The following is a 22,932-nucleotide window of genomic DNA, read 5'->3' on the forward strand; positions in this document are numbered from 1 at the left end:
CACTAGTGCCGTGTATTGCTCTTTTATTAAAACCTACGAATCATAGGATCAGTGCGTATGTCCCATAGAATTTAGGCATGTTAGAATTATCTTATCGATTTTAAACTTGGCATGCAGATTATTCTTGTACCAGTAAAATATTAATTAGAAATTGTAGCAACTCTATAATCGTTACAAGAACGTGGAATATACATTTTTGACAGCTATTTTTATATGATACCTATTCATTTCCTTTTTAGAACATCCTAACTTATCAGGAATCATGACGCTAAGTTTAAAAACTGAATTATATCATGCCAAATTGACTTTAAAAGCTATCCTGATTAAAGAAAAGCTTTCCCTGTAAAAAGATTTTATGCGTTTACAGGATCACTCGTATTCTGGTTGGTTTCATACCTGTCCTTCATGCAAATTTGTTGCCCTAACTCTGTACCAGGTAGGATCTTTTTCTCAGGGCGATTTCAATTTAACATAACGTCGTATAAATTTACCGCCCCCCTTTCCCCCTATCCCTTGTGCTAAAAAATAATTTTTTACCACAATGTTTCCCCCCCCCCCCCCCCGGCCCCCCTTTCTGTGAATACTTTTGCTCGCCACTCTTTTAAAGTTGCCTTGAATTCTAGAAATGGATATCCTTTGATACTGACAGACACACATACATCCTAACTCTTTGATATTCGTTTTATCTAATTTTTCCTTTTGATATTTCCTACCAAAGAGAATTTTGGGGTAGATTACTATTACTTTTATTGTCTTATCCCTAATAATATTTCTCGTATTCATTCGAATCCGGTGGATAGGAACCGGTTCTCATCCATACGAAAAAACTATGTCTAGCATCGTATTATATCCAGCTTTCTACGAATATACAGATGTACAATCATATGATTAAAACCAGTTTTTTATCCCCTGCCTTCGGCACCTCAGTACAGTAACATTCTATATTCGCGGAAAGCTGTTTCTAATACCATGAAAGAAATAACTATACTTTAATCTCAAGTATTTGGAACTAAATTATGAACGGATATTTTTCTCAAATTCGAACTAGTATTTTCAGCAAAGTATAATCTTTGTATTTAAGGATTCATGGATAAGACAATAGAAGATAAAGAATCTTTCCCTCTAACTTTCGTGTCTAAACTTCTGACTTTTTTAGTTGGCTTTTAATTTATTACTGTATTCAAGTTTATTATTTTTTATCAATAATTACAGACTGGCCAGAGTGTACGTTTTGTACGTTACGCATCGAATCTGTGTACGTTCTGGACGTTATTTTGATATGTGTACGTAACGTATTTTGAAATTTGTATTTTTGTACGTTTTACGTTTTTTTAAAAATAATAAGAATCAAATATTAGCAGAAAAGTAATTTGTATGTTTTGTAAGAAAATTTTGGCAAAAACAACAGGTGTATTATTTAAATAAATTCAATAATATCTTCAATTTTCATAGAACAAAAATATGTATGTAAATTATGCATATATGTTATTAAAACTTACAGTTTAAATTTATGGATTAGAAATATATGTCCTATAGATATAGTTTAAACTATTGAACAGAAAGAGATATGCAGTTGACTAAATTCAAGTTTAAATGCATTTCATGCTACTACCCCTTTAATAGATTTTACGATAATTTTTTTCAAATTCTTTATATACTTGGGTAAATTTTCCGAGATATCATATGGTGCACAGTGTAGGATTAAGAAGTCTTATTTTTTGGTATCTTCAGTTTTTAAAGAATAAGAATCAAATATAAGTATAAAAGTATTTGTATATTTATTTGTATTTGTACAAAAAGTATTACAAAAATAGTATATTATCTATGATGCAAAGTAGAATGATGTCTGTCCGTCTGCTTGTCCGTCTGTATATCAGAAGCTTAATATCTCAGTAACCACTGAACCTATTGTGCTCTACTCTTCATGGAATATACCTAATAGTCCTGTGATGGTTTTTGCTATTTTCTTTGGGGGAGGGACACTTAAAGCTTTTTACTTTCTACTAGGATTAGAGGCTTCGTATCCCTCTTTTATAGAATCGTTTGTTGGAAATTTGTCAAAAAAAAAATATAAAAAAAGATTGTGATTATTTTTTTCATTTAGGCTTCGCCCCAGGGTGCGGTGGGGGTTCCCCCACCCCGCTGATTTGCATTAGTTTACAAAAATAAATTGAGGGGTGGTTGATTTTTTTTTTGGGGGGGGGGGGGTGGGTTTCCCACACTCTAAGAAAATAGCCTAAAACTAACACAGGACTAGTAGATATATTCCCTGAAGATTAGAATTTAGAACCCAATCTGTTCAGCGGCTACCAAGATCTTAAGCTTTAGACAGACAGGCATTGATTTACTTTGTATTAAAGACTAGTATTTTCTGAGATCTTTAGCAATAGACAAAATAACCCTATATCCTATTATATGTTTATCCTATAAATCCTTTTTTTTCTGTAACAAAGAATCTCGCTAACTGCTGAACCGACATGATCTTTGTGAGGTTGTAGGCTATTTTCTCTGTCCTTCCATATCCCTTCAAGAACCTGTATTCAAAATGGTAGAAAAATAGCCTAAAACCATCTTGGTAACTGTGTGAAGTAGTTATGAAAATCTTAAGCATCAGACAAAAAACTTACTACTTTATTTAATAGAATATACTTAGTACGTAATAACAGGATGTATGTCTCTCTGTCAGTTTATTTGTACCGAAGGTTCTTGCTAACCGCTAAACCGATATGGTTCTCTTTTACAGGGTAGCTTCTCATAGGTCCTGGGAGAGGGTACAACCACCCTCCCAAGAGAAACTACTCTTAGAAAAAAATCACAACCCTTCCCCTATTTTTTCTTTCTTTTTAAAATTGAAATCAGAAATGGGGGTGGTCTACTCCCCCTTCCCTCACTAAAAAAATTATTAGCGAAGCTACTCTATAATCACTTTGTCAGTCCGTTATGCTATCGGAGAAACGTGATTTTCTCGGCTCCTGTTTTTTGATTGAATAAGTTCACATTCTACATATTTTCATTGAGATTTGCCTTTTGGTTGGGTGCTAGATCTATTCCTAGATTTTCTTTTTTTCATGGTTTTCTCGACTTCTATTCAAGATAGACGGCTGAAATTTTCAGGGAATACATAAATTCACATTCTACATATTTTCAAAAAGTTTCTTTAAGGTTTGTCTATTTGTTGCAGTGCTAGATCGATTCCTAGATGTATAGGTTTTTGTGATTTTCACAACTCATATTCCTGATAGACGGTTGTAATTTTCAGGGATTGTATTAGTTTTCATTCTTAATACTTGCACTAAATTTCAATGAGATTTGCTTATTGGTTGGGGGGCTGAATTTATTCCTAGATTTTCACGTTAGGTATTATATATTTTTAAAAGGTTTTGTGATTTATTTAAATAAGTTAAATGCTTATTTTTTACGACACTACTCTATAGTTTATGTAGTTCCCAGATTTCCATCCATAACCAGATTTCCATCCATAACTTTTGAGCTTCGCTACTTAAGGATGTTGTCATCCTTGTTTTTTAATTTTTATTTTTAAATAAAAAAATGGGTTTTTGAATTCAACTCCCCCCCCCCCCCCTAATCAAGTTCCTCTAGAGGCCTCTAAGGGCATAGTCGCTGGTCCTTATAATAGGATATACTTTGTACATAATAACAGAATGTCTGTTTGTTTGAACCAAAGAATCTCGCTAACCACGGAACCGATATGGTTCTCCTTAACAGGATAGTTTCTCATAGGTGTTTGGAAGTTTTATAACTATTTTGGGGAAGAGTATCACCATCCACCCTCCCAAGAGAAATTGACTTTAGAAAAAAAACTACCTCTTCCCCCCAAAAATGTATTTTAATTGCGATTTTAAGTTAATTTTTTTCCAGATGTCTATAAATAACTTTTGAGCTTCGCTACTTATGTATGTTGTCATCCATGTTTTTTTTTATTGAATTCAACTCTCCCCTCATTAAGTGCCCCTAGAGGCCTTTAGGAGCGTAGACGCTAGTTCTTTTGAATAGAGTAATAGGATATCTTGTGTCTATCAGTTCGCTATGGTTCTCCTTTACAGGTAGCTGCTAGTAGACTTAAATGTATTGATAATAGGTAACTAGGAAATTATTTAACTTATTTTTATTAGGAATGTACGTTTTTGTATGTTTTTTTTACTTTTTTTATGTACGTAACGTATTTTTTTTGTGTACGTTATGTACGTTTTTTATTTTTAAAATTGGCTGGCCAGTCTGTAATTATTCTCGCTTTTAATGAATTTATAGTAATGCACTTATTATTCCTTGTTCAAAAATATTCGACTTTTAGAGTGGGTTAGAGAGGGTGAGAGAGCATGATGGAAAAAAAGTGTTTTTTATTATTATTATTATTTGCTTTGCTTTGCATTTTGCTTGTGTGTATGTGTGTGTGTGAGTGTATTTGTTTGTAGGGGTGTGTTAAACCAGGAATGAAGAGGACATTGGGATGTTTACTGCACTAGTCCACACAGTTTTATATTAACGTTTTCTTATTCCTTATACAACTATGGGGACTTTTACTGAATTTTGATTGGTTGGTTCATTAAGTTAAGTGCCAAAACGTTTCAACATCTACTTATAATATTAATCTACAGAAGGGGAAATTTGTGTATGATTATAAGGAATGTACATCTATTCACCGTCCATCGTCTTATTCCTTTAGATCCCTTGTGTTAAAAACGTTCAAGGAAAAGTTAAATATTAGAATATTTCTTATTGATATTTATAAAAGCAAATCATATTACAGGTATATAGATTACTCACAGTGCGTTCGAAGGTGCTTTGACTTTTGTGTCAGAACCTAAATTGGGACATAGTGCAAATCATTACCCTAGGTTAGGTAACTTAATTTCACTTTTCAATAAAATCTAAAATGTAGCCGTTTTTGAGAAAATTAGATTTGAAAATTTTAAGTTTAATTTTCATCCCCTAGGAGTTACCACATAATCATGACAAGAAAAGCAAAGATTATTTATTTAAAATTTTGAACAAGTTTGCTTTTATAAGGTTCTTCATAAAACCAATCCTGAAGTGAGTTGATTTATGGCCATTATTATCAGTTGCTTTGCTAAGGTCACGGAATTCAGCCTTATAAAAATCATATATAGAGAGGTTTTATGAAAGACTTCATTAAAGCAAATTTGTTCAAAATTTTAAATTAATAATTTTTGCTTTTCTTGTCATGATTATGCGGTAACTCCTAGGGGATGAAAATTGAACTTGAAATTTTCAAATCTAATTTTCTCAAAAACGGCTGCATTTTAGATTTTATTGAAAAGTTAACTAAAGTTACCTAACCTAGGGTAATGAAATGCACTTTGTCCCAATTTAGGTTCGGACACAAAAGTCAAAGCACCTTCGAACGCACTGTGTACTGCATGACATAGTCAGTAAATGTGACCAAAAGTCAATAAGATTTCATCTTATTTTTATGTGTAGTTGTTTATGTGTATGTTTTAATCTGGTGTTTATAGACATAGTGCGTTACGACTGTGTAGATACTGTAGCCTTTTCTGACGCTTGTACGAATATTACTACCAATCAACCGTATTATTTATTGATTTTAGTTGTACTTGATTTAGTACTTTAAGGAATAGTATAATCTTTGAAACTTTTTATATTTTTATTTAACCTTCCTTTCATACCTACTATTTTTAATCATCCTTCTATGGCAAGCGCGTATGTGTATGAGCGATGCTTTGGCCGATTTCTAAAGTCAATAAGCCGTTTGGTAATCACATAACAATAGCAGCCTAAGCTTTAATGGGTTCCAATTGTGATATTATGGTTTGAAATAACTCTAGGAACAGCTGCACACCTATGGGTTAAGTGAAGGAAGGGCTTTACTGAGATGACGAGCGTTAGAGTGTTTGTACTATGTAGTTGATGTAACAAATAGCAGTAACTAAACTTTGCTTTGTTCATGCTAGATAGGGCAGAATAAGTAGACAATGAAAAAAAATCAGATTTAAGATACGTCATTACAAATGTTTTGTACTTTCTTTTATGGTATGCTACCTATTTAAAGTATTATACATGGATTTTTTTCTGTATTAGACTTCTGTTCTATTAGATCAAAAATGGTGATAGCTTGTTATAGCTGTGCTACTTTAAAAATAATCTGTTTAATTCTACATTGAAATAATGGGATATCCGTTTGATTTGCCATTATTGTTTAATAAATACTTATAAGATGAAAAAGCTTTTAGAGCTTAGTTTTGCTAAGTTGTGACACTTTTTTTGTGTGTTTATTGTGACATATTTAAGATGACGGGCGTTGAAGCCGGCCTATAGAGTGTTCATACAATGATAATACTATTTAATTTTTTAAAAGCAAATATTTTTTCAGATGTCTCATTAAAGTATTAAAGTGAAACAATAGAGAGGGAAGGAGTTTAATAACTTTATGTCCCCACCCCGTAAACCCAGTGCCGACTTTTAATTTGGTCTTTGAATATCAGCCAATAGCGTCGGAAATATAAAAACAGCCAGTCCCCACAAAAGAACATAAAGCAATTTACTAGCAGACGCAAAGCGTTTTTACTACTTGGGTCAGGTAGTTGTCTGGATGGAGAACGATTATGCATAATATGAAGTACACTCCAAGTGCTGAAAGTTAATTTGCTAAAAAGTATGAACACATGACTTTGGTATTCTTAAACGGCGATTCCTAAAGTATATTTTACAATAGTATGACATCACAGAAATAGGCTAATCTAAGAGTAATTTTACTGTTACATCTTAGTTTGATAGATTTTAGGAATTTTTTTTGTTACTCAGTCTGCTTTTGAGCAGTTACTTTTGCATTGTTAAGAGTTTACATGTGAAGATTAAAATAAAGATTTTGTTGGTGAATTTAAAGTTAAGATAAAGTCTAGTTGTAAAGGTAGTTAAACCAGGGATCCAAAGGGATAAGACAATTGTCGATAGATTGATGTATATCCAAAACGATGATACACAAAATAACCCCTTCTGTATATTACAATTAGTGGTTGAAACGTTTGGACACTCAAACTAATAAACCAACCAATTGAAATTTAAGCCCCCAAAGTTGTTAAGAAAACTTTGGGAACTAGTTTAATAACCAGCCCAATTTCATCTCTTTTCCATTAGTCAAACCTTTGTGTAAAAATACTAAATTTTCTTGGTTAAAATAATTTTGACTTACATAGTTGAACTCTACTTCATTTGATTCATTATATAGAGGAAATGGTTTAAAACCACCTACAACAAATGCAAAATAAACCTACATGTCACTAGGCACTGCTTAAACAAAGGTTTTTAACACTTTTAACAGTTATAAATCTATCTCAACCATAACATTTATAAATTAGTAACTACTACTGCTTCATAACGAAATATATTTCAAAGAAAAAAATCTTCATTATCAATCGCATCTTTTAGTGAAGTGAATCAAGCAAATATAGCTTGGTCAGTTTTTAATCCTCACAGATTTCAAATTTTTTGAATAGATCATTTTCTTGGCATTGTTTAAAATATTCGACCCAATTGCATAAAAACTTAAACAACGTTCATAACCAATAACATACTTCTCACAATTAAAATTAAAAAAAACTTTTGAGGATCATCCTATTCCATACATTTTGATGATATTTTTATTGCTGCAAGAAAAGAAGCAGGCTAGACAGCCGCCCTTTTTTGGAGGATAAAACTTTAAATTAAATCTAAAGCTTCTAAACATACAAGGTCTGGTAACTTATAGACTGCTGAGTTTATTTGTGTTATGGCGACTATTAAGCATGGAAAAACTACTGTCTGTGATTTAATTATTAAAGAATTGGTCTGCGGCTGCCGTAACCTAGAAAGAAAGACAAACAAAAAGCTGTGAATAATAATTTTTTCTCTGTTTGATTAGTGATTAACACATCCCTTTTACTTAGTCAGAATTTCTCTTTGTTAATAGTAGTTCTAAAAGCTTTAAGCTTATTTAAACTATTTTAGTAGTGTAGCTACTCTATAATTGGAATGATTAAAAAAAATTCCGGGTAATGCCGGTTTCGTGTCATCGCCTCTTAAGGGGTGTTTCGTCGTATTTTCACAGTAGCTATTCTCCTATTTCTAGCAACTGTGGGGCCAATAGCCTAACCCTATGATGCGCAATCATTAAAATTTACCTAACCTAAAATAACCTTTCAAAAGCTTCTGGGAAAATACAACGTAACGCCCCTTAAGAGGCGATGTCAGGAAACCAACAATACTTAATTTTTCTTATTCATTGTGAAATTTTGAAAATGTTGATAGGAATATTTTGTACTTTTCAAGGAAGTCACATTTTTATCCTGAGATCGTTTTATGCTATTTTCATTAACTTTCCGTTTTCGCCTAGAGTATAGGGGCGCAACTAGTTTTTAAGATAGTGATATTTCTTATAGTAAATTTATATTATCTTTGCTTTTCTTGAAATATCTAGCAATTAAGTAAATATGCAACTATGCAACAATCAGTTGGTTATAAAATTAGTCATGGACTGATTGTTCTATAGAAATATTGGATGAATAAAAATAGGATAATGAGTTTTAGTTACAATTTGAACAAAGGGGTTTTGCATGTATTTATAAACATATTTTTAAGTATGGCTTCGAATTATTAACCTGTTAAGATAAACTCTTCTACTTACTGAAATTCTTAAATCCGATAAAAATCTGTTTTAATATTTTAGTTTTAGTTGAACTGTATTTATTTTTTAAAGAATTCACAGGGGTATTTTTTTCCATTTTCGGCATGCCGTAGATTGTTGAAAGATTCGGCTGCGGCTGCTAACTTCTTTTCTAAGTGTAAAACAAATGAAAATAATAAATAATAAGTTTGATTGTTATGCATCCATACATTATAGATCCATTATGCATTTATAGAATTGAAACCAGTAGGTATTTAGTTTATTAGTGACAATTGCGTTATTCTATATATTTTTTAAGTTTTATAAGAAAAGTTTTATTAAATAATTGTGAGTTGTTTATACAGTAAGATCGCTGAATCAACTCCCGTCGCCACTTTTCATTGAATGTTTTTATTTGTCCTGGTCGGGATTTAGGCTATTTTGTGAATAGGTTTATTAGCGAACCTACTCTTTGCCGTCCGTCCGTTTTGGTTAAAATGTAATTGTATAGGTTATTATTTAAAGGATAGATGGCTGATTTTTTTTTATGATGATACCCCTTACCAATAAGCATTCAACATACAATTGCAAGTCATGATTTGAGAGATATAAATATTTTTTTCCAGTACGGCTTCGAAACCGATTGATATCCGCTGCATCAGAGCCGTTTCTCAGCCATACTGAAAAATCATATATTGCATCGTATTACAGACAATTTTGAAATATTCTGTATATTTCGTGATTTCTATTATTTACCTATCCCATATATTTTCTCTTATGTTGTGTAAGTTTTGGATGTTGTCAACCTTGTTTTTTTAATCACTCCCCTATCCTCCTTGTAAAACGAATCTCCTAATGGCATGAATTATGTAAAACAAACAAAAGCACTCTAAGCTTTTTTGTTAAAATAGTAAATAATAATCCAACAAGTGTTTTTTACAAAGATTAAATGTTACTGTAAGATAATTTTTTATTTAAACTAGCCGCTGTGCACATACCATGCAATGTAGGAGCTTTGCATACAAGGGGTAGGGAATGCAAAAATGTAGCTCAAAACCATCCCAATAGCATTTCTTTAGGTCAGGTTATATTAGGTTAGTTTGGCTACTGGTTGGCTTCCTAACCTAACCAACTTACTTAAACTTTTTTATAGGGGGGTGGCTGGGGGGTTATCACTGCTTAACAGGCAACTCTGGTGTGAAAGCACCATTTTTATTTTATTTTATTATTTTAGTTGAAAGTTCACAGAAAGAGCCACTTCTTAGAAGAGAAAGGTTATCAGCTCAGCTGCAAGTTTTGTAACAAAGTTTTTATTAAGGTAATTAATATAAAATTACTTGGATGTTGTACAATATTCCACCTTCTGTAGGAAAGTACTGACCAACAAACGAGGACTGAAGTAGCTTTCTAAATTGTCGAAAAAATTTCCTCTGTCATAATATCCACGTATACCAAACCCTTTATTACGCAAAGGTCTTTTTCTGTGTAATTTTTAAAACTTAACAGTAATTTTGTTAATTTTTCTTAAATTGTTCCTGTTTATTGACATATTATTCATTATAATCTCAAGAATATAGGGAAAAGACAATGAAGTATAAATCAATTTTCTCTCTATTAAAAATAAATAAAAATTAGGACTTAACTGGTAGATTAATACAAGTGGAAAGAAAGTTTGGAGAATGTTATTTTATATTCCCAATCTTTTCTTTCTCTAAGAACTTTTTTTAGCCAGCAGATGACAAAACGAGTCATTAACTTTGTGGGGATATTCATTATTTATTTTATTGTCCCCTCTCCCCGTCGCTGTTTGCATATTTTTTCTCCGTAATTGTTTTTTCTATAAACAGTTTTCTCGTATTCATTTGAATCCGGTGGATAGGAACCGGTTCTCATGAATACGAAAAAACTATGTCTAGCATCGTATTATATCCAGTTTTCTACGAATATAGAAATGTACAATCATAAGATCAAAACTAGTTTTTTTAGCCGGTGCCTTCGGCACCACGGGGCTAAAAAAAACTAGTTTTAATCTTATAATTGTACATTCTATATCCGCGGAAAGCCGTTTATAATACGATACGAGAAATAACTATTCTTTCGTACTTGTTTAGTTTATTGTTATTGTTTAAAATGTGAAAATTGATTGCAGAATTTTTCTTGAAGGGATTCAGAGTCAAGATAAAATTGTTTATAACAGAAAATCTTTACATTTCAGCAAATATTCTAATAAGGAGCTAAAAATTAACCTTTAATAGTGTTTCTAAATATGCAAAAATGGATACAGAATACGTGGATATTGTGACAAGGGAATCAAATTAGTCCTCAGAATTGGTCAAAACGTGCCCCTATGGTCAGGGGATAGGATGGGGTAAAGTAATGAGGTGAGGGTATCGTTTATCAGCCAGCTGGGAGAAACACTTTATCAGGGTAGGGGATAATTTTTTACAATATCCATATATTCTATATCCAATTTTGCCGATTTTTATGGAAGCCATACATATTGATTTTTTTAGTCAGCCGCCTTGAAAAAGCACGAAGAGCTGCATGCGAATGGAAAACTGGTGAAAACATTCAAGTGTCCCAACTGTCCAAAAATATTCTCCAAATCTTTCAATCTAGCGAGGCATATCAGGTTAATTTACAAAGCTTAAATTTTAATGTGTGTGGGCAAAAGTTTTATTTATATAATTTATTATCGTAAATTGGTAAATACAATAAACTATACTAATCTCAATACGATTAATTTACGCTGGGTTAAACCGGTTCTGATCCATACTGAAAACAAAATACGAAAAAGAAATTTGAAAATCATAGAAGTAATCCTTACCAGGATATAATAGGTTATTTTATTTTTGACTAGATCTCATAAAATACTAGTCTTTAATGCAAAGTAGAACGATGATACTTACTTTTTCTACTTGTGATTTCGGACCTTTTTGGGGCCAAAACAACAGGACAATTGATCCTATAATTTTTATCTCCCCTACCGTGACTTCTGTAGGTATAAGATACTATGTGATATATTATTAATATCCATTATTTTAGTTTTACATAAATAACAGTTTGTTCAATTGATTGCTAGCAACTGTTTGAGATCAAATTATTATTTTTAGGTCTCATTATGGCATCAAATCATACAGCTGTGATATGTGTAATGCAGGTATTGTCATGTAATTCCCTTAACTTGGGTATTTAAAAACAAGGATGACAACAACCATAAAAGTGAATCTCTAAAACGGTAAGAAAAACGAACATTAAACCTTGTTGTGTCAGAACTTATAGAGCGGAATATGAATATACAAGTCTTAAAATTGTAAGTAAATTTGTTACAAAACTGCTTAAATACAGGACACTGTATAAGAAGATACTTTCAATTTTACGATTTGATTTTAGAGTTGCTTCGCTAATAACATTGTACCTTGTTGTAATAGGAATCAAATGAATATGCTGATCACATAAAATTTTTTGCTAAAAACGTTAAACAGTAACATGTTTTAAATGGGCGTACATACTTTTTAATAACGATTATAGAGTTCCTAATCTTCCAAAATCGAACTTAACTGTTATAGGAATCATCATGCAAATTTTGAAAATGATAGGACAATTCTAACATGTCTGAATTAAAAAATAGATCTAATTGTCCGTATGGACGGACGGACGGACTGACCCTAAACTCTTCGTCAGAGAGGGAAGGAAAACTGGACTGTAAATCATACTGTTATCAAAAGTTTTATAACCACGTTATCTTATTCGTAGACTCAAAAACTTCTGGTACTTTTATTGGATTTGATTAGATGGTTTTAAACTAGTAGTGTCCGAATTTTAAAAGCAATAATTTTTATCTAAAGAAGGGTTATTTATGTCAATCATCATTTATCGTCAAATGACTAATCCCTTAAAATCGCTGACCCCTTATTAATTTCCATTTTGGATTATTCACATTTAAATGTTTATAGATTTTGTTGATTCTACACGACTCAAGGAGCATAAATGGATTCATTTACAACATTCCAGGTGACATTTAAAAAAAAAATAATTATTGGCTATGCAAAAAAAATTATTGCTATCAATCTGGAATATTTTGAAATTTTGCTCTCAATAATACATTTTATATTTTTGCTTTTAATTTTAGTTGCTAAATATACTTTATTCTTAACTTTTATTGCATTACAGAATAACAGTAACACAACATTTTACTATGCTGTTAACATTATTAACCCTTGGGAGGGTGGAGTTACCCTCCTACAAAACAATAAACCTTCCCTGGACACAGAAAGACACCACTGTAAAGGAGAACCATATCAGTCCCGCAGTTAGTGATAATTTTAGGAGTAGGTATACAGACATCATGTCACTTTTATAAGAATAATTGCCCTTGTTAAAATATACATTATATTTAGATTCCGGTGTCCCTTAACAGATTGTGCCAAGGAATTCAAACACAGGAGCAATCTCAGGATTCATATGACACAGGTATTCTATTTAATATCTATTTCTCGTTTAACAGTTAAAGTATTTTTTACTTTCATTTTGATTCGGAGTATAACCCTTGAGCTTTATATAAACCTGTTCTGTACAGGGATCTTAAGGGATAAGACAATGGACGAATAATAAGTCTAATAATGATACACAATATTACACAAAAATTAGAATTATTTGTTGACAATTTTGAAAACTACTAATTTGGAACCAACATATCACATTCAACATAATTACTAAATCAAATAGGATAACATATGTAGTTATAAAACTTTAGGTACAAGTGTAATTTACGGTCCAAAGTCCCCTCCCTTCCATTTTTTTATAACCTAAGGAAAATTTAAGTGTATTATTGTCTTAATAAAAGGGATAGTTCTACGAAGTGTATTTAAAGAGTTAAGGTACTTAGAGTAGTGAACTTTTATATGTCTTAGTAGAATATATTAGCCATTGGATAGATATGATTATATGTTAAAGAATTTTTAACATTGACCAGACCAAACTTTTTTTATTTGACAGTATCTAAAAAAGTTAAAGTGATTTGCCACATAAATTACATGAGAATGGCCTACTTTTTTCCAAATATGTATAGCCAAAACACCAATATCAGAGAATCTTTTTCCACATATTTCACAAGAGTTATAAAAAAAATTGAACAGGGGTTCCCCTTGGGACAAGTTACTTAAAAAACATAAAAAATAACGTCCGGTTCATAATAGGACAGGTTTTCTATAGATTCTTTAAAAAAAAATAAAGAAAACCGTCCGGTTTACTTACAATATACACATAATCTCACGCGGAAATACCAACTAAACATACTACATATATATTTATATAAATAGACCATTCTCATGTAATTTATGTTGCAAATCACTAACTTTTTGAGATATTGTCAAATAAAAAAGTTCGGCCAGGTCAATGTTAAAATTCTTTATCGCAATCATATCTATCCAATGCCTAATATATTCTACTAAGACATATAAAAAGATCACTACTCTAAGTACTATACTAAATATTTTATTGGTCATTCTTTGTTATATGTATTTTGTTGTATAAAAAGTTTGAAGTTCTATTAACTAGTAAATGCTATCTAAAGTTGTATTTATGACAAAAAAGTTTTTGCCATCTATAACATGCAACGAAGTTGAAAATAAAAATGAAAAACTCATTTTTTTAAGGAAAATCCCTGGTCAAATCTTTTAATTTTAATCAATAACTTTATATTATGCACTACTACGTTATTTAAAATAGAAGAAACTTACAGTTCACTATTTTTTTAAAAATGCACTTCGTGAAACTATCCCTTTTCTACAGAGACGTAAAGGAGGGCAAATTATTCAATTCCTTTATCTCGACACAAAACACCTGTACTAGGCCAGAATAAAGAGGGCCAGTATTTTGAACTATAAAAGGGGGGGGGGGGGAGGAACTTGAAACAGCTATCTGTGGGAAGAAAATGGAAGACATCTTTTTCTGCAAAATCATTACTCGTTATTTGAACGGTAATATAATTTACCTAAAAAACATTACAATTAGTAAAAGGTAAATTATATATAAAAAATGAAAAATTTAAAAATGAAATTTAAATAACTAAAATAATTTTAACTTTACAATGAAAATTAAATTGACTAGATTACTAAAACTCTTTTCAAGGGTTTCTTATGTAAAAGTTTCTTACTTCAGACATCATGGGTTGAAAGGCTCAAAGCATAGGATCTTAAGTATCGAATTCCTCATGAAGGTTATGGCATTAGACCAGAAAGAGGCCAGATTTGCCAAAGGAAAGACCATCAAAAAGGGTTGATACTCCGGGGACGTCACCATAGCTTTGTCCTTTAGAATCACAAGTAAAGCATAACTAGAACATAACTAACAAAGATCTGAAACACATAGTTGACTCTTAAATAAAAAAGAAAATATTTGCTTTTACTTTAAAAGAAGAAACAAAATGAAAGTAAAGTAAACTTTGAATTATTTATAAATAAATTAATATTCACTTAAATAAAGAGAATTAAACTAAAATCACTGAGTTATTTGAAGTTGATACATTAATTGTTAAGAGACAACTGAACAATTGAATGAAATAATATTGAAAAGTAATTTTACAATGTAATAGAGAGAGAGAGAGAGAGAGGGGGGGGGGGTAGTCAAGTACAGATGAGTTGGAACAAAACAAGTTTGAAGAAACAAGAAAATTTGTACTTTTTAAACTTTGAAAAAGAAAGGGTTGTAAAAACCAGAATCTAAACACAAAATCTAGTTTGAGCTTATTTGAAAAAGGGTAAATTAATATGACAGTGTTCATACAAAACATATAATATAATAACACATATATGTCAAATAAGAGCAAATAATGCAGTCAGATGTTTAACTACAAAATAAGGGTAAAAAAGGGGATTGATACTTTCAGTGTCAATTCGACTACAACACTCCCCACAAACAAAAAAGTATCAATACACTTTTTAAATACAAAACATTTAGTCTAAAAAACATTGGTCAATAGTCACTTAACAAAAGGCACAAAGCATAGGATCTTAAATATCGAATTCCTCATGAAGGTTATGGCATTAGACCAGAAGTAGTCCAGATTCACCAAAGGAAAGACCATCAAAAAGGGTTGACACTCTGGGGACGTCACCATAGCTTTAGGCCAGTGAGATTGTAAAGACACAATGAAGGAATCAGAATCAAGAAGTGTTCTGATTGATTTAGAGCAGTCATCTTGATGGACTGTAACACAAGCTCTCATTGCTTCTTCAACTTCAAAAAGAGGGTGAAGTCAGGATTTAAGTGGAGGTGAAATCAAATCCCATATAATCTTTAAATTATATTACTGTACTAGGCCAGAATAAAGAGGGCCAGTATTTTGAACTATAAAGGGGGGGGGGGGAGGAACTTGAAACAGCTATCTGTGGGAAGAAAATGGAAGACATCTTTTTCTGCAAAATCATTACTCGTTATTTGAACGGTAATATAATTTACCTAAAAAACATTACAATTAGTAAAAGGTAAATTATATATAAAAAATGAAAAATTTAAAAATGAAATTTAAATAACTAAAATAATTTTAACTTTACAATGAAAATTAAATTGACTAGATTACTAAAACTCTTTTCAAGGGTTTCTTATGTAAAAGTTTCTTACTTCAGACATCATGGGTTGAAAGGCTCAAAGCATAGGATCTTAAGTATCGAATTCCTCATGAAGGTTATGGCATTAGACCAGAAAGAGGCCAGATTTGCCAAAGGAAAGACCATCAAAAAGGGTTGATACTCCGGGGACGTCACCATAGCTTTGTCCTTTAGAATCACAAGTAAAGCATAACTAGAACATAACTAACAAAGATCTGAAACACATAGTTGACTCTTAAATAAAAAAGAAAATATTTGCTTTTACTTTAAAAGAAGAAACAAAATGAAAGTAAAGTAAACTTTGAATTATTTATAAATAAATTAATATTCACTTAAATAAAGAGAATTAAACTAAAATCACTGAGTTATTTGAAGTTGATACATTAATTGTTAAGAGACAACTGAACAATTGAATGAAATAATATTGAAAAGTAATTTTACAATGTAATAGAGAGAGAGAGAGAGAGAGAGAGGGGGGGGGGGGGTAGTCAAGTACAGATGAGTTGGAACAAAACAAGTTTGAAGAAACAAGAAAATTTGTACTTTTTAAACTTTGAAAAAGAAAGGGTTGTAAAAACCAGAATCTAAACACAAAATCTAGTTTGAGCTTATTTGAAAAAGGGTAAATTAATATGACAGTGTTCATACAAAACATATAATATAATAACACATATATGTCAAATAAGAGCAAATAATGCAGTCAGATGTTTAACTACAAAATAAGGGTAAAAAAGGGGATTGATACTTTCAGTGTCAATTCGACTACAACAACACCCCTGTCCTGGATAAAATGTTTATTTAAAAAAACATGCGCGTTCAGTTTTTTTCATTTCCTGATACATTTTTGTCCCCCGATTCCAAAAATATCTTTCCCAAAATCCTAGCTGTTCTATAAGATCTCCAAAAATGCAAATTACTTTTGTCACTGATTTTTCAATAATTTTCTTAATAACCAATACCAAATTTTGTTCAAAACATGTTTTAGTGCACAGTAAAAAGTGTCTAACACACCTTAGAATATACATTCCTTGAATGCCAACAAGACCTAACAGAATCAATAAAAATATACCTGCTGTTTTGACCATTATTAACTGTTAAACAGAGCTAATTAGGTTTTTAACTAGAAAAGACATTGAAGGAGCAGTTTTTCAGATTTGACTAAGTAAAACAAAGTTGTAGAACTCGCCAAGCGCCTAAAAATAGTTGAAAGATACACTGTTGCAGCAGTGGCAGAGATTATCTGCATCAAAAATATATAAAACAGTGCATAGCAACATTGTGTCCATTTTTAGACAGCAACTTTGTGCTTTTCCAATAAATATAAAGTTGTAGAACTTGCTAGGCCTAATAATAATAAACATTATTGGCATCCATCTAGGAGACTTTCTAAGAAAAACTGAAATTGTGAGTTTAACAGTGAATAACGGTCAAAACAGTGATTGGTGGGTTCAAATTTTCATCTAATTTTATCCTCATTGGTTTGTTAGTTTGTTCAGACCACACTAATATCAGTGCATCCTGTAATAAAATGGAGAACTTTTACAAATAGACCATGACAATGACCTACTAAGCCATTGCCAAAATTGTGTTGGAATATCCTTATGGAGTCCTGTCATCTCAGAGAACAGCTGGAAAAAGTTACAAATACCACAGAAGCTCTCAAACTCATTACTGTTAACCTTAAGATGGCCCCAGAACTACATATACATCAAGAAACAAAAATTTTACCACCAATCAAAGAACATTGCATGATGAAATCAAAACAATACCTATTGACCAGACATCAACCTGACCATCCAGCATACACAAATTTTCACAGACCATGCACTGCCAGCAATGGTAGTAGAGATTATCTGAGTTAAAAGTAAATAAAACCAAACATTTTAATGATGTTCTCCATTTTTAGACAGGAAAGACTTCACAATTTTCAGTTTTCTTCAAAATGTCCAGAAAAGTGTGTCAAAGGTAGATGTCAATAATGTCAATGTTAAGCCTTGCAAGTTCTACAACTTTGTATTTATTGTTAAAGCACAAAAAAAAGTTACTTAAGTTGTTTTGGGAAAAACTGAAAGTTCTGACGTTTAATGGTTGATATGGTTGTTGTTGTTGTTGTAGCCCTGATTCTCTGAAGTTAGGACTCAGATGCACACGGAGACTGGAAGTGAGAACCCTTAGGCCAATCTTAGATTGGTAAGCTTCTCGCATAGCTGATTGTATTCTATGTTACATTACAAGCTGACCCGCACTTCTCATGGAAGCTACTCAAATTTAAATCACCCTGGCCTAGAGTTTTGGCAGGTGTTCCACATCAAGCCACACTAATTAATGACACTCTCATACAAGAAGCATAGACAAGGGAAAGCATGGTTAAAGCTGCTTGATATGTAGAACTTCCTACAAATCTCCCTCCTTACAAACTAAGGGCATCTCAGGGATGGTTGTGTGATTCATAATCTGACAAATTACAACAGCATTTGTCAACAAAGTGCAAAGTCTATGCTGGGACTTGGACTTGGTTTCTCCCAACCACAGCTTAGTGCGCTAACCACTACTATGGGCAAACCATCATTGGCAGGTTCAAATTTTTGGCTTAAATTCTGTTAGGCCTTCATTGGATTTTTTTTTGTGTCTGATGTCCAGGTCCCCCCAATATGAGTCCTTCTTGTCTAAAAATGGGCACAACATTACTATGCACTGTTTTATCTATTTTTAATTCAGATATTCGCCGCCACTGCTGCAACAGTTTGTCTTAGGCAGATGCCCTTCTTACAACTATTGTTAGGCTTGGCCAGTTCTACAACTTTGCTTTTTTTAGTCAAGTCCGAAAAACTGCTCCTTAAATGTCTTTTCTGGTTTAAAACAAATATGTCTATGTTTAACAGTTAATAACGGTCAAAACAGCAGGTATATTTTTATTGATTCTGTTAGGTCTTGTTGGCATTCAAGGAATGTATATTCTAGGGTGTGTTAGACACTTTTTACTGTTCACTAAAACATGTTTTGAACAAAAATTTGTAATAGTTATTTAAAAGATTATTGAAAAATCAGTGACAAAAGTAATTTGCATTTTTGGAGATCTTATAGAACAGCTAGGATTTTGGGAAAGATATTTTTGGAATCGGGGGACAAAAATGTATCAGGAAATGAAAAAAACTGAACGCGCATGTTTTTTTAAATAAACATTTTATCCAGGACAGGGGTGAAAAATACAAAGAAATAAGTAATGTAACAATGGAAGATAAATTAATATTTCCTGCCCAAATTATGAACCAAATTAGCCCCCAATGTAAATTCAAATAATAGTCGGATATTTTGAATACTGCTTTTTGTACAACTCAATCAATCCTTTTAATATTTAGGACCACGAGGGAGCAATGTTGGATGGAGATTCTGTACAATGTAACCAATGCAACAAAACATTTTAATATTTAGGACCACGAGGGAGCAATGTTAGATGGAGATTCTGTACAATGTAACCAATGCAACAAAACATTTGCTTTTCAATACAAACTAAGGTATTAATGAAATGGATTTAAAATATACGTGGACATTATGACTGGGAAATATTTTTGTCAATTTAGGTTCCTAACTTGGAACTCATTTATTAGTCAGTTCATTTATCCAGAAGGAGGGGATAAGGTGGGAGGGGTTAATTGTTATTTTGGCCCGTTGCGAGTTTAACTTTATTATGGTGTAAGATCCAAGTAATAATATATCCATTAATAATATTTTTTCACTTCTACAAGACACTAGGTATATTAATGACCATTAACATTAATTTTATGTAATTATTTTAATTACCTACCTACATTATTTCTACCATAATTTTCTATTCAATTTATAGAGTGGCAGTTTTTTTTATATTTGGATAATCTTAAGTTTTCAAGTTAACATACTTAACAAAAATAAGTTTCTTTTTCTGTCATAATATACCTATTCTTTTTACAAAACTATTACAGCTTAATATTGTACTCTGAAATATGAGAAAATAATATATTTGTCCGAAAATAGATTATTATTATACCTAATTCAATAATATTTTAGAAATCATTTGCGTTGGCATCAAATGGAGGAAGAAATTAAAAAGAAAGAAAAGACAGAGGAATCAGTCACAGAATTTAAGGTATTTTTTTGCCTTTTTAAACAAAAGGTTATACAAACAAACAAAAGACTACCACCCCCCTCTTTCTTTTTATAATTTGAAATAAGCGTTTAATAAGGTACAGATTCCATAATAAAATTATTGGGGGGCATATGAAGAAAACGAAGTTTCGGGTATCGTCGTATTTTCACAGTAGCTTTTGAAAGGTTATTTTAGGTTAAGTGATTGCCCTGCAGGGTTAGTGCCCCCTGCAGTGCGTTGCTAGAAATAGGAGAAAAGCTACTGTGAAAATGTGACGAAACCCGCAACTTCGTTTCCTTCACATGACGTAATTATTGTTAATTTAAGGATTCAAGTGTTTATGTATGTGCCTCGTGTAAGCGAGAATTTAAAACCATCGACGATCTTGGAGTTCATTGTAAAGAATACCATAAAGCTGAAGAGAAATCCACTAATGATAATGATGAAAATCATCCAAAGTTGGCCACAATCAATGTTCAAGATGTCACCATTGAAAATGTTGATATTTTGCCTAACAATGTTTCAGGAAAGTTTTTATAATACCTACCTAAGATATTGTTTAAAATAAGAGAAAATTTTTTATAAAATTAGTTTAATTTCTTTTCTACAAAGTCAATAAATTAAAATTGAGTCTACCACTAATTATAAAAATATTAAACTGTAGTGGTTAATTGTACAGTAACTCCCATGGACAGCTCCTTGAGTGACCTGGCGGTCAGTCTACCTGTACCTGTTAATTTACCATTGGCCGGTCAAACAGAACAGACAACAGCTGATTTGATTGGAGGCCATCTTGTTTCTGCTAATGTTGTTCAGGTGCGATGTTGTTTTAATAGGTAGTAAATATATAAGTTTAGATTATACTTGGCCCAATGGTGGAGAACTTTTTCGTCTGCTAGCAAATTGTTTTTTTCTCTTTTTGTAGCGATTTGGCTGTGTTTATATTTCTCATGCTATATTCTGCTGATATTCAAAGACCCAATTGAAAGTTGGTACAGGTTTAAGAAATTAAACAATACTTTTTTTAAAAAGTCTAGAATATTTATCTCTGGAAAGTAAGGACGGATAAACGGACGTTGCCTAGTTTTTTTTATCCCTATCAAACAATATGACTATTTTTATTTTTGTCCCAATAATATATTTAAATGCAGGGCGTTACTGTACATTCGCAAGTTCATCTGGAGGGTCAAGAACAGCTGGAGGTAGTACCTGGCAACATATTTTCCAACCTGGAGCCTCATTCCAGTGAACAGCATGGAAATATGCCTGTTCTTTACACAGGTAATCTAAAATTTTTATTTTGTTTACAGGAAATATTTATCATAATTTATATTGATATAACACAAATGTTTTAGTAACACTAATAAAAAAAGGTACAATATATTTCAAAATTAATAAACAACTTAATATATATTTATTCCCAGGATATAAAGACACCGAATACAAGGATTCTAGTGGTAAAAGTGTGGAATTAGACGCTGAAACTAAACAGCATTTACAAACTTTGGATAACATCAGGTTTTCTATCTTTTCAAAGTATAAAAAATATCCTTATATAGAACAGGATGTCTGTCTGTCTGTAGATCTCGCTAACCGCTATGGTTTTCCTTTATAGTGAGGCTACTTAATTTGATAGGTTCTTTCAAGAGAAATCGCCCTCATCTAGCAAACCCCCACCTTATTTTACTTAAACACAAAAATTGAGTGGACGGTCGACTTACCCTTCCTCCCCCTTCCTTTCCTTAAGTTCTTCTAGGGGAATATTGCAAGTAACTAACAAAGTAACATTTTTCTATTTTAGGCTTGAAAATCTTGGGGACAAAACATCTCAGCGTTTAGAGTTTCTAAATGATATAATTTCTAAAGGTAAATACTTTAAAGGAGACTCTTGAATGTTGATATATTTGATAACATACCTAATTATGATACTAATCACGAGAAAAATGACAATTTCTATATCTCTTTTTATTTGTATGACTTTTTGTTTAGAAATGAGTGAATCAGAATTAATCAACAATCAACTTAGGAAATTAAAACTTTTAACATGCAGTAATTTATTTTTCAGTTTAAAGACAAAAATTTTGGACGTTATTATTTCCCAAAGCAAAGCTTTATCTTGAAACAGATCAACTATTTATATTTATTTATATTTGTCAATTTAGGGGATTGATAATCTAGATAATCCATTTTATTTATATATTCATGGAAAAATTAGGTGAAACAAAATTGAAGGATAGTTATTTATCGCATCGTATTATAGACAGCTTTCCGTGGACATTAGAATGAAAAATTATAAGATTAAAACCAGGTTTGTTAGCCCCTACGCGCCGAAGGCTCGGACTAACAAAACTGATATTAATTTTATAATATTCATTTTAATATTCATGGTAAATTGTCCCTAAAATACGATACTGAACTTGATTTTTTAGTATGGTCGAGAACAGGTTCTAATCTTGAGGATATTAAACGGTTTTGAAACCAGACCGGAAAATGAAATACTTAAATATATCATTTTAATTTAAAGTTTTAATTTGATTGGACAGGTTGCCTAGTTCTGGAGA

At 31.6% G+C, this 22,932-nt stretch overlaps 1 protein-coding gene across 1 annotated transcript; it reads left to right on the top strand.

Annotated features, from left to right (window-relative positions):
- The first annotated feature begins 355 nt into the window (after positions 1 to 355).
- Positions 356 to 22,506, top strand: LOC145324537 (uncharacterized). The gene is made up of 14 exons (XM_080167122.1): positions 356 to 436; positions 9,873 to 9,956; positions 11,152 to 11,270; positions 11,752 to 11,798; positions 12,595 to 12,652; positions 13,039 to 13,111; positions 19,681 to 19,763; positions 20,293 to 20,371; positions 20,699 to 20,895; positions 21,034 to 21,187; positions 21,523 to 21,652; positions 21,796 to 21,889; positions 22,173 to 22,237; positions 22,361 to 22,506. The coding sequence occupies exons 1-14, from the start codon at positions 356 to 358 to the stop codon at positions 22,489 to 22,491; spliced, it is 1,395 nt and encodes a 464-aa protein (XP_080023248.1). The 3' UTR covers positions 22,492 to 22,506.
- Positions 22,507 to 22,932: the final 426 nt, after the last annotated feature.

This window comes from Acartia tonsa, chromosome 7 (genome assembly GCF_053477335.1).
Source record: "Acartia tonsa isolate MP-2025a chromosome 7, ASM5347733v1, whole genome shotgun sequence".
NCBI lineage: Eukaryota > Metazoa > Arthropoda > Copepoda > Calanoida > Acartiidae > Acartia > Acartia tonsa.

Bases quoted from the DNA above. Each gene is read 5' to 3' on its own strand.
- LOC145324537 (XM_080167122.1), top strand. From the start codon at position 356: ATGCGTTTACAGGATCACTCGTATTCTGGTTGGTTTCATACCTGTCCT. The intron at 21,188-21,522 runs GTGCGATGTTGT...ATTTAAATGCAG, and splicing joins TTTCTGCTAATGTTGTTCAG to GGCGTTACTGTACATTCGCA. The intron at 21,890-22,172 runs GTTTTCTATCTT...TTTCTATTTTAG, and splicing joins CAAACTTTGGATAACATCAG to GCTTGAAAATCTTGGGGACA.